Source organism: Lucilia sericata, unplaced genomic scaffold, assembly GCF_015586225.1.
Source record: "Lucilia sericata isolate MDLA Ls3-8-SP2 unplaced genomic scaffold, ASM1558622v1 Contig001034F_arrow, whole genome shotgun sequence".
NCBI classification, from domain to species: domain Eukaryota; kingdom Metazoa; phylum Arthropoda; class Insecta; order Diptera; family Calliphoridae; genus Lucilia; species Lucilia sericata.
In genome coordinates, this window is record NW_023995015.1 from 154,148 (window position 1) to 167,400 (window position 13,253).

The 13,253-nt window shown below is 30.3% G+C and overlaps 2 protein-coding genes across 2 annotated transcripts; one reads left to right on the top strand and one right to left on the bottom strand.

The window, feature by feature from the left end:
* The first annotated feature begins 1,658 nt into the window (after positions 1-1,658).
* On the top strand, positions 1,659-3,374 carry LOC119609679 (ras-interacting protein RIP3-like). The gene is made up of 2 exons (XM_037964550.1): positions 1,659-1,922; positions 2,832-3,374. The coding sequence occupies exons 1-2, from the start codon at positions 1,659-1,661 to the stop codon at positions 3,372-3,374; spliced, it is 807 nt and encodes a 268-aa protein (XP_037820478.1).
* A 5,122-nt stretch (positions 3,375-8,496) lies between these two features.
* LOC119609677 (probable G-protein coupled receptor B0563.6) lies at positions 8,497-12,493 on the bottom strand (the record flags this gene model as incomplete). The annotated part of the gene is made up of 7 exons (XM_037964548.1): positions 8,497-8,899; positions 8,968-9,120; positions 11,486-11,580; positions 11,642-11,819; positions 11,932-12,085; positions 12,179-12,272; positions 12,344-12,493. Coding segments are annotated over 7 exons (938 nt in total), but the record flags the coding sequence as incomplete, so codon positions are not given.
* Positions 12,494-13,253: the final 760 nt, after the last annotated feature.

The following is a 13,253-nucleotide window of genomic DNA, read 5'->3' on the forward strand; positions in this document are numbered from 1 at the left end:
TATATAAGGAAACATAAATTTTCATCTCTCACAATTATGTATGGTCCTACAAGCCTGTAGTAGAGCAAATTATATTTTATGTCGAGACTAATCGTACCAAAGAACACAATGCATTCACTTCCTGAACCAATTTAGACGAAACATTCTCGAATAGGAAATGATGAAACTATTAAGTTTTTCATGGAATTATATTCATATTCCCCATGGAATGGAATATGATCGAAAATTTAGAGTCTCTAAGAAACGGAATTCTGCTGATTGGTCTATGTCAATATCACGGTTAGCACAGGATTCACAAGATCGCCCAAATTGGGAAAGCCATAATTTTATATGTATCTTAATTGACCATTTGGGATCCGGTTATTCTCGCATCTACATATGTAAACTATTAGGATGGAAATGTCTTCTCAATCGCATTTTTCTCCTATCCTAACTTAGAAGACACTTTGTTGAGTTGGTTTGGGAATACGAAAGTTTTATAAAAAACTTGATTTAAAATTTAAAAGATATCGGGGTAAGAAATAAGAACACTCTTGTTATATACATATTTTCATTATAAGAAAATATCAATGGAAAATTTGATTCCAAAATTATTTCATATATTACCGAGAACCATTGAAGTCGACACAATATATTTATTTGAGTCGATATATTTCGCTGAACTGAACAGTATATATAGTAGAAAATTTTAAATAATAAATATTTGTTTAAAATATGCACTCATTGCAATTTAAATGAATGCAATTAATGCAAACAATTGCGACAATATTAAGTGTTGAAAATTAACTGTTATAATCCAATATAATAACGCGAATGTAGTAAATCCCAGTTTATCGCTATTAAGTTACTCAATAACACCATTAAGCTCTTAAATACATAACCCAATTAATAATGAATTATATTAAATTGAAATTTTAATATGGGTATTAAAAATTCGCTTAAATTCTAGTATTACCAAAAGTGGATTAGAAAAATAAATATTTTCATATTATTAATTTTAATGGTGGCACTATAAATTATTATGTTTTTATTATTTCTACGATGAATAGTTTGTTTATTTTTAGCCTTATAAACAGAACACAGAATAAACATGTGTTTCCATGGTTTGTTTCCCAACAATGATGGCAATCACAAGCAGCAACAACATTATGAAAACTGCAACCAAAAATAAACCAGAACCAACAAACTAAACTAAATACTTTCACACACATGATAAAAAAAGAAGCATTTTATTCCAAAAAAAGAACACACACTCTCTATATAGAATTGGAGTGGAGTTAAAAACATATTTTAAGCGGGAAATTTATTTTCAGATAAAAATTGTAAAGATATTGAAAATTGTGCAGCAGCAGTCAGTGCAAGATAGAATACACAAAACATTTTTGGTGTTAAAGAAACACATGTAACATTGAGTATAAAGACGTATGAAACAAACATCACATGATCATAATAAAACGGCAAGTGAAGGAGTAAACATCACAACAAGGAACAAAAATTTATTTCTTAAAAAGAAAATATAAATTGAAAGAAAAGAAATATTACTTTAGAAAAAAAGAGAAATTGTTAGTTAAATAGAATAAAAGTGCTGTTGATTTAAACCAAACAAGTGAAATTTTAATTTTACCAAAAAAAAAAAAAAATTTTAAATTTTTTACCAAATGGGTATTATGTATAAATTAATGAAACATAGAAATTTATCTACGGATTTGAGTAACACTCATACTAATGTTAATGTGAAAAGTGATCGCAATCGTTTAATTACTATAGAGGGCAATATCATCGATTCTACGGAATCAGTTGCAGAGGATTCATCAGTAGAAGTTTTAAGTAATAAAAATATGGATTCAAATTTGGATAAACAATTTACGGCTGAACATATTATACAGCTGTGTAAATTTTTGGCAGAAAAATCGAAAAGAAATGTAAGTTTAAAAGATACTTAAAGTTCAAATATAGGACCCAAGATAAAATCTAGGAATTTTTTTCAAAAAACGAATTATTTTGTAATAAAATATTGAAAAATTGATCACTTATACAAAGTTTTTATGCAAAGCTTAAGGAATTTAGTTAAAAGCTTTAAAATATCAATCAAGTCGAAAGCTTATTTAATGAACAATTTTCTCTTATAAACTGATATTGTTAAAAGCTTTCAAACATTAATTTGATTTGAATTTCTCTTCAGTTCTCTTTGGTAGACTTAGTAAACCGGAAACTTTAATTTTACATACTGAGCTTTTTTGAAAGCTTTATGAATCCTTGACTTTTACCTTGCATCCGTAATTTTCTTTAAATCTACCTCAACTACAACTTCAAAGCTTTAGAAAACCAGATTCACGATCTTAACCAATCGCAATGTTCAAAAATATTTAATTCCCGATTAATTTTGATTCCCGATTTGCTGTAGATCGCCAAACCATCTACGACTCTGACTTATGGGCTCCTGATCTTAGCAGACAATTTGCATTCAGCAAAATCTACTTTCAATCGCATCAGGACGATTATGATCAATGAATCTTTCTATCAGAAATACACTCCATAATTTCCATATTCTGCATATGACGATTGCATGTGACTTTACGACAGTGTTGCCAAACTTAAAGATATAACATAGTACAGTCGATGGAAAGACTTCATTCAACTACTTCAATTTATATAATTCAAATTTAAGAAACAATTTAAATAAAAAACCAACATCAAAGAAACTCTAAAAACGTTCATAAATACCCGACTTAACTTGACATCATCGACAAACAAACCATTAACGCTTAAGCTCTTAATTTAATTAATTTGCACCAGAAACTCATTACCGCTTTCATCATTTCATTATTTAGAAAAATCTCTACAAACAACAACAATCACCCAAAAAACTCACAAAATCCAAACAAACACAATTTCAATTTGAAGCCATGGATGAATACAATGATAACGAAGACGATGAAGTTGATTTTTATCAAAATGAAGCATTACCTTTGCTAAACAAACAAAGACTACAACACCAGCAACAGCAGCAACAAAGAAATTTTACAGATGAAGAAGATGATGAATGTGAAGAAGAAAAAACATCAACAGTTTTATCGACACGTTTATCACCTGATATAAATTCATTAAATATTTCATCAAATACCACAACATCAGTCACCTCATGTGCTTTACAACATCATCAACAGCAACAACAGCAGCAGCAGATTTTTAACTACCAACACCATCAGCAACAGCAGCAACAACAACACCACCAACATCAACCACAAAATCAGGGTAAACGTGATATTTTATTAAAAATTCGTCGACAAATATTTGAACGCAAACGTTTACGTGAAAATGGAGCTTTTGAGCCTCAAGCTTTAAATAACTCACAAGTTTGGAGACCCTGGTGATTGTTGCCACCCAACAAAAAACAATAAAAAATTTAATTGTTTCATCATAGTGATATACCAAATTTATATTTAATTTATCAACAAAAAAAAAGCTTTAATTAAAAGACATTTTGAGATGATCTCAAATAGTCGAAATTATTATTTAGAATATAAAACTACTACTAATAACAAATTTCCAAAGATTATTTTTTATAATTTCTTGTATACAATTTTTAAGTATTTAACGAAATCTTCCATTAGCTTTTAAACTAAAATATATCTAATTTTATTTACCTGTAAATAAAATTTTAAATATAAATAAAACAAACTAATTTTGTAAATGTTTTTCTTTGTCATAACTTTATTTCGAAAAAAATGAAAAAACCATAAAATTTTAAATGATTTGAATAAAAGTATTTTATTTATAAATACATTATAGTATTTTTATTTGTGTCTCTTATCGGTTTCATGATTTTTTTATCATAAATATACTATTCACTTAGATATTTTTAGCATTTCTTTTTATAGTTAAATGAAAATGTTATTTATATCTATAGATTTTTTTAAACATTTTGCTTTTTCCTCTTAAAGGGAACTAAATTTATAATGAAAACGTATATAAAAATATTAAGTTAAAAATACACAATACATTAAAACATTAAAATGTCCATGTGGTAAAATAATTACAAAACATTTTTCACTTGATGTTTTTATTTCGGTTCAGAATGCAGAACTCTGGAACTTCTTTGCGCTCGTTCAACACAGGAAGTTTAAAAATAAAAAAAGAAACGGTTCTTGTTCAAACAAATAAATATAAATACATTTCTTAAAAAAACTTGAATATCTAAAAAAATTATCAAATTAGACAGAGTGATTTTTTTGAACTTTGTATGTTCCATTTTTTGGGGGCGTTTTTGAAGATTTTATTTTAAGTTTGTTTTCCTCATTATTGGAATTTTAATGTTGGTAATTTTTGTTTTGTTTTACATTTGAACTTTATGTTTGTTTTGTTTTTTTTTTATTAAAATGTGTATATTTTTAGCTTGTATTGATTTAAAATATTATTTGATGTTTGCAAGAGGCGAAGAAAAACTTTTGTTGAGGATTTGATGTTTATTGAATGCAATATGTCAAATTTGACCATGTTGTTTTAATTAATTATAATAGAAATTTCAATATTTGGCACATGTATAGTTCGGACATATTTCTTGATCATTTGGACTTTACACTTCTGCTTGATATCGGCGATGATAACAAGAATTGAACTAGAATGGAAATTGAACAAGAACTGAACTAGAACTGAACTAGAACTGAACCAGAACTGAACTAGAACTGAACTAGAACTGAACTAGAACTGAACTAGAACTGAACTAGAACTGAACTAGAACTGAACTAGAACTGAACTAGAACTGAACTAGAACTGAACTAGAACTGAACTAGAACTGAACTAGAACTGAACTAGAACTGAACTAGAACTAGAACTGAACTAGAACTGAACTAGAACTGAACTAGAACTGAACTAGAACTGAACTAGAACTGAACTAGAACTGAACTAGAACTGAACTAGAACTGAACTAGAACTGAACTAGAACTGAACTAGAACTGAACTAGAACTGAACTAGAACTGAACTAGAACTGAACTAGAACTGAACTAGAACTGAACTAGAACTGAACTAGAACTGAACTAGAACTGAACTAGAACTGAACTAGAACTGAACTAGAACTGAACTAGAACTGAACTAGAACTGAACTAGAACTGAACTAGAACTGAACTAGAACTGAACTAGAACTGAACTAGAACTGAACTAGAACTGAACTAGAACTGAACTAGAACTGAACTAGAACTGAACTAGAACTGAACTAGAACTGAACTAGAACTGAACTAGAACTGAACTAGAACTGAACTAGAACTGAACTAGAACTGAACTAGAACTGAACTAGAACTGAACTAGAACTGAACTAGAACTGAACTAGAACTGAACTAGAACTGAACTAGAACTGAACCAGAACTGAACTAGAACTGAACTAGAACTGAACTAGAACTGAACTAGAACTGAACTAGAACTGAACTAGAACTGAACTAGAACTGAAGTAGAACTGAACTAGAACTGAACTAGAACTGAACTTGAACAGACTTCGACCTAGAAATTAACTTGAACTGACTTCGAACTAGAACTAAACTGAAAATAGAAAAAACGTCATTCAAATAAGTGAAAATAAATTTAATACAAATGATGTCCTCTTCAAAAGTTTTCCTCGCATCAACACATGCAATATCTATCAGAATTTTATTCTTGGGTTTTATTACTGCTGGTTTTATTTTTTAATATTTTCTTTTCTTTTTTAGAAATATTTACGCTTTTTTCTGGTATTGGTAATATTTTCACTTAAGTTTTAAATATATTTTTGATTTTTTTGCTAGGATTTCAATTTTATTATTTATTTATGTTTTAAATTTAATAATATATTTATGTAGGTAATTAAATACTATTGTTTATTCTTTGTTTTATTTTCAAATATTATTGTTTTTTCTATAGGTACTTTATTCAACAGTTTTACTTTCATTATTTTTTTAACAATTTGCATAAAGTAAATGGTATATTTAGTAATACTATGTATGTATGTTATTATTTATTATTAAAGTTAATTGTTTTATTGTAAAATGTGGGTTATAGAAAACAACTTAAATTTTATAATATGATTTACCAAATAACATGCATGCATATTTAAGTGAAAATTAAAAAAAACAAGTGTAAAATGCTGAATGTTAGAAGTTAAAGATCAATTTAATTTCTCTAATATATTTAGAACAACATATTTTTATTTTATTTTTTGCAAGAACATGTTTTGTTCTTTTTAGTTTTATTCAACGAAAACCATTTTAAACGCCAAATCAAACGCTACTACATATTACACCAGTTATTTGGTATTTAATTAAAAAAGTAAACCTAATAAAACGAACTTTGGTTTAAAAACAATTTCATATATTTCTGTTAACTTAATTAAATTTAATCAGATAAGTAATTTGGCAGTTAATGTTACAATAAAATATGTATAACTTGAAATGTGCTGTGTATTGTATATGTGTAATTAATGAAATAATTAAAATTCCTGAAACGATAAATTGTGATAAACTAAAATTGAACAACAAAAATTCAACACTTAAAATCTATAAAAAGTTTTAATTAATCTTATATTCGTCAGACGAAAATGCAGTTTTTATTTTCTTACTACTAAAAAAATATTTTTAAATTTTTTCAAGTTGTTTTTTTACTAAATAAAGTGGTTGCTTAATAAAGTACATATTTTTTTAATTTTTCTTCATAAATATTTGTTCACAAACAAAAAATTGTTTTATTTCAGGCATCTGTTGACTGCATTTTATACATGTTTACATGTATAATAAAACACCAATTTATTATTTTTTATTATTTTTATTAATTAATTATTTTTATATATTGTTTGTATATATAAATATAATTTACAAAAACATTTAATTAAATACATGAGCAAATTTTACATTTGAATATAACTACTCAACAATATCGTCGCGGAGCTTCTACACGGCAAAATTTATTAGATGTTGCAACAGAATTTCTTGACCAACCAATTTTTATGGTTCTGGTTACTAGAGCTAGAACAGAATTTGAACAGAACTAGAACAGAACTAGAACAGAACTAGAACAGAACTAGAACAGAACTAGAACAGAACTAGAACAGAACTAGAAGAGAACTAGAACAGAACTAGAACAGAACTAGAACAGAACAGAACAGAACTAGAACAGAACTAGAACAGAACTAGAACAGAACTAGAACAGAACTAGAACAGAACTAGAACAGAACTAGAACAGAACTAGAACAGAACTAGAACAGAACTAGAACAGAACTAGAACAGAACTAGAACAGAACTAGAACAGAACTAGAACAGAACTAGAACAGAACTAGAACAGAACTAGAACAGAACTAGAACAGAACTAGAACAGAACTAGAACAGAACTAGAACAGAACTAGAACAGAACTAGAACAGAACTAGAACAGAACTAGAACAGAACTAGAACAGAACTAGAACAGAACTAGAACAGAACTAGAACAGAACTAGAACAGAACTAGAACAGAACTAGAACAGAACTAGAACAGAACTAGAACAGAACTAGAACAGAACTAGAACAGAACTAGAACAGAACTAGAACAGAACTAGAACAGAACTAGAACAGAACTAGAACAGAACTAGAACAGAACTAGAACAGAACTAGAACAGAACTAGAACAGAACTAGAACAGAACTAGAACAGAACTAGAACAGAACTAGAACAGAACTAGAACAGAACTAGAACAGAACTAGAACAGAACTAGAACAGAACTAGAACAGAACTAGAACAGAACTAGAACAGAACTAGAACAGAACTAGAACAGAACTAGAACAGAACTAGAACAGAACTAGAACAGAACTAGAACAGAACTAGAACAGAACTAGAACAGAACTAACAGAACTAGAACAGAACTAGAACAGAACTAGAACAGAACAGAACTAGACAGAACCAGAACAGAACTAGAACAGAACTAGAACAGAACTAGAACAGAACTAGAACAGAACTAGAACAGAACTAGAACAGAACTAGAACAGAACTAGAACAGAACTAGAACAGAACTAGAACAGAACTAGAACAGAACTAGAACAGAACTAGAACAGAACTAGAACAGAACTAGAACAGAACTAGAACAGAACTAGAACAGAACTAGAACAGAACTAGAACAGAACTAGAACAGAACTAGAACAGAACTAGAACAGAACTAGAACAGAACTAGAACTAGAACAGAACTGAACTAGAACAGAACTAGAACAGAACTAGAACAGAACTAGAACAGAACTAGAACAGAACTAGAACAGAACTAGAACAGAACTAGAACAGAACAGAACTAGAACAGCACTAGAACAGAACTAGAACAGAACAAGAACCAGAGCTGGACTGAATTTCCACCCCAGCTTAGTTTATATAAGTCTAGATGAAAACATTGAAATAGTTTTTTAAAAATTAAGATTTTGTTGAGTAGTATTATTCGATTTGCATACCGTTCTTTCTTGTACATTTTATAAAATGTACTTTTTAAAATTATTAATAAATAGTATACTTAATATGGTTGGTTTTTCTTTAATTTTTCTTGCTATTTTAATAAATAATTGTAAATTCCCAAAATATTTTCATTAAGTATTCTTACATAAACATTTTTTCACTTTCTTTTAATATTACTGTAAAATATTTTCTTTTTTTACTCTTTTCATATTAATTTGTAACAATGAACACAGATTTAGTTTTTACATGTATTTTTTTTAATATTATATTTAGCATTTAATAAGTATTGAATTTTAAAAAATAGTTTATTTTCTTCAACTTAAATTAATATAACTAATTAGAGTATTAGAACAAATTTGCATCAAATGCTACTGGAACGGCCAATACCGGTGCATACGCCCGATGTGGTGGTTATATGATGATTACGCAAAGTTAATTTATCAAAATTATTAAGAGGTGTTTGCTTGGCAGAGACCTTAAGGAAAATAAATGTAAAATAATAAATTTAAATTTTAATATATTTATTTTGTTTCCTTAACTCACCTCATCCACCTGATGACACAATTGCGATTTAATCCAGGGCCATTTAATCGTACGCATTAGAGTATTACGAAAATCTTCACTAAACAAGCAGTAGATGTAAAAGGTTATGGAATAATTGGTCAACTCCAATAGATTTGCCAATGCTCTAAAAACCTAGAATGGTTAAGAGGTTACAAGGTTACATCAATGATTATAATTGAAAAGGTAGTAGAGTAGCAGCAAAAAAGAATCAAACAAGCAGTAACTATTCCAAAAATAGCACGAACTTGTTTATTTTTGGACAAAAATTCATTTACACTTTTTGCTCTCGTGTTCATATGTATGTATTCGTGTGCGGAAAGGCGGCCATTTAAACTGTATAAAGACGGAAATGAAAACGATTATAGATTTACATGTTTGCACACCTACAATGGTGTTGTTAATTTCATTATTTTTTGTTAGAACAGTGGCGTAGGGGCAAAAGAGGAATAAGTATTTGTATTTAAGAAGAAGCTAATTTTATTGTGAATATAAACATAAACGTCTCTTGTTATAAGCGTTTGAAGGGTTCAAAAGCAAGAAAATAATTAAGTTCTATTTGAATTGCATCTACAAGTATGAGATATATCTATGAATTTTTTTTCGCCTGAGAAATCATCACTAAATTATCACCCGAAAGGTTTCCGGAAAAGCATATTTTCTTTCGACTTCATATACACTGCTTCAAAGTGAATGAGACTATCCAATAGGAAAGCTAACGTTGCTTGCTGGCTTCATGATAAAATTCCAGTTTCCTATTATTTAGGTAAACCTATCAAATATGCAGAGGTATTGATCTGACTTTCACAGAACACACTGTGGTAAATCTGATATGAACAGAGTAAAACCTATCCGGGCAAGGAAGAACAATTTAATGGTGATAGATGTATAAAATACCTTACAATTATCACTATTCAACCCAGCACACTTCTCGTTTATCCAACACACTCATTGAGAAAAACATCCGACCCACATACCCCTACATCCATACTCATTGCTAACTTTTAGTCCAACAGTCTCTCACCTGTGGATTATTTGTTGTCTCGGAAACAGCACAGAACTTATCCCGTATAATCGACCTGCGATTTTTAATTAAACCACCACCAACAACCAGGCTGGAACTGATATTCCAGGATCTCCTGGATACAGTGGTACCAGATTATAGACTCCAGTGTTGGAGACATGAAATGTCGAAGTGCTTTAAGTGAACACCTGTCATGTTGGCCTATTTATCGGTGGTGCTTTGTGACAACTCGCCACCGCCTCATTGTGTTTGTTACACGCAAGTGACAATTTACGTATATGGAAGTTCCGCTCCAGTATACGTGCACTTCGCTTAAGTACTTGAGCTATCTAATCTCTGACTATTGCTTTCCCGTTGCTTAACTTCTAATATGCAAAACATGAATTCCGTTTACAACCACACAGATGGGATGGCCTCTGTTGAGTCGGCAACAGCATCTAGAGACGTAACCGATAGACCGAAGTACGAATCAATTAAATAAGCCGAGACTTTGTAATTCTGATATGAACAGAGTTTACTCTGAACATATCTGGACAAGGAAGGACAATTTTATGGTATCACTTGTATGAGATACCTTTCATCCATCATCATTCAACCCAGCACATTCATGCATTCATTCATGCATCCAACACATTCATAAGAGAAAAACATACGACACACTTGTTCTAGGTAAACGGGTGGGTGAGGCCCGCATACCCCACAATCATCCTGTACCATATACAATCAACACCAACTCATTTCCAAAGCTTAGTCCCACAGTCACTCATCTGTGGGATATCTGTTGTTTCGGCAACAGCACCGAACTTATCCCGAAATATTGACTTTACATCAGTCCTTTAACCGCAACTCACTCTTCCCGCGAATTTGGGTTTAAACCACAGCCACTAAGGCCAGGACAAGTCCTGCGGGCAACTGGCCACCCGTAGTACCAGATTATGTGGTCCTCTGGTTAGACCCCATGTCAGATCATACCAACGACTAGCCGAGGAGTGAAGTGACATCACCAGTTTATAGTCCCAGTAGACTAAGGGTACCTTCAGACAACAATTTAAGTTTCCTATAGCAATCCAAAAACTATGATTTTCTCCGCCACAAAAGCATTGAATAGATAAGCGTTTGACGACTGTTTTCATCCGATATCTTCTGTCGATGTATTAGAATCGACTTCTAGATCGTAGATTACAATGCATACCTTTATGTTCAAATTAAACTTTCTCTGCTTTTTGAATTGGTATTCCAGAACTACTAATTTTACCTGCCAGTTAGATGTACCACTGTTCTGGCGATTAAAAAGCTACTTGTTAAAGAAGTGTCTATTGTCACAACTAGATGGGGGCAATAAAGTGACGATTGACTTCCGCATTGGATTAATTGGGGACTTCATGAAAGCGACTCATTTTACTTTGCATTACACAGAGTAAATTTGTGGCAATTATTTTGTTTTCAATATTTTGCAAATCCCCCCTATTAACTCACCTGAAATGAAAAACTGGGTAAAACTTCCGAAGCAATTGTCATGTGTAAAATTGCCATCGGTGAGACACACACCAAAAATAATATAGATGTACTACCTAAAATTTGACAATTAATATTAATTATTTAACAACATTATTATGTCAATCAGATGCTCACCTAGCAATAAAAATAGTCTTCTTTCTTCAGCATCCTTAATATATGAGGCTCTAGACGAGGTCATTTTACGTCTTTTCTCGCAAGTTTGACGATAAACCATCATAATGCGTAAATTCAAACCAGCTATTAAAACAGTTGGTATTAATTTAAATAGCACTTCCAGCATAACCTTATAGATCTAGACAAGAAATAATAAAAAAATATTAATACAAAGTTTAAATAATAAAAAATTACTGAAAAATTTTAAACAATTAAAATTCCTTATTTAAAATATTTCAAAAAATTATTACCGAATAAAATATTGTTCTCAAAAATGCATTATTATCTCTACGAAAATAAACAAAACGTCCATCTGTTTGTAAAACACATTTAATAAGTTCCCCACGGAACACACTCGGCAGGTAGATAACAAAAGTTATCATTGTGGTTAGGAATACAATGAGTCTATAACAAAAATATAAACAAATATCATTAGTTCTCATATTTACATAAACAAATATTACATCACATAATGTTCTCTTAATATATGTATATTACCCTGGAGGACCCATTACGGGTCGTGTAAAACTAGGATGACACACTGACACGTAACGTTCTATGGTTAGTATTAACAGCATCATAACACCTACACCTGTTGTAACGCGATTTCAAGAATAATTTTATTTATTCACCATTAGTTGGAAATTTAGTTTGTTCACTCACCTAAACAACCGTTACCCAAAAATAGTTCTAAATGTGCTGTATAGAAAGCTGGGCCAAATTCTTCCCATTGCCCTCGGTCCTTGTGTACCAACATTCGTATACCAAATGGTATAGCAAAGACAATGGCCAATAAAGCAGCTGTTGAATATGCTGTAGGAAAAAAATTAAAAAATTGTATGAATTATAAGTGTTATAATTGTTATAAAAGGTTTGTGTCTATGCTTTGTGACATGATGGAAATAATATAGTGTGTGCCTCTGCTAAACGAAGTAGGTCACCTCAATTTTGGGACAATTCATAAGTACCTTTTCAAGTACTGTTATATTTTTTTCTTAAGGGTAAATAAGATGAATGGTGAATATGGTGAGCATGGACTTGATCCGAAATATATTCAAAATTCTGAACAAATCATGTTGTTATCGGAATATTGCTCATAACTTCGTTATTTTTGAACCGATTTTAGTGATTTTCAAACTTCTAGAAAGCATGTCTGATTAAAGATTTGTATGCTGAAGATATCATAGTCACACTCGTATTCATTTGTCTCAGCAAATACAACTTTTTTAAGGTTTAAAATATGACCAAATAATGCATTTTTCAATATTTATGACATGATATCTCTTGATGTGATGGAGAATTTCTGAGACAAATCTTGTAGAAAAGTACACATTTTCTCTGGGTTACAAATTTGTTGTCCTGCATATCAACATACAATTTTTGAAATACAAAAAAATCAAAACTAAAGTTAAAGGTTTTCGAATATTTGAGATTCTAGGAAAATTCCAAAAAATTGTGATCGTTTTGATCTGATTCGAAACATGCTATAATTAATGTTTGAATATTCACGATTTTTATAAGAAATGACAAAAATAATCGTTTCATTATTAAGGTAGAAAATGATAGCTTTACG

Coding starts and splice junctions, on each gene's coding strand:
- LOC119609679 (XM_037964550.1), top strand. CDS start 1,659: ATGGGTATTATGTATAAATTAATGAAACATAGAAATTTATCTACGGAT. Junction 1,923..2,831: donor CAGAAAAATCGAAAAGAAAT/GTAAGTTTAAAA, acceptor TTCATTATTTAG/AAAAATCTCTACAAACAACA.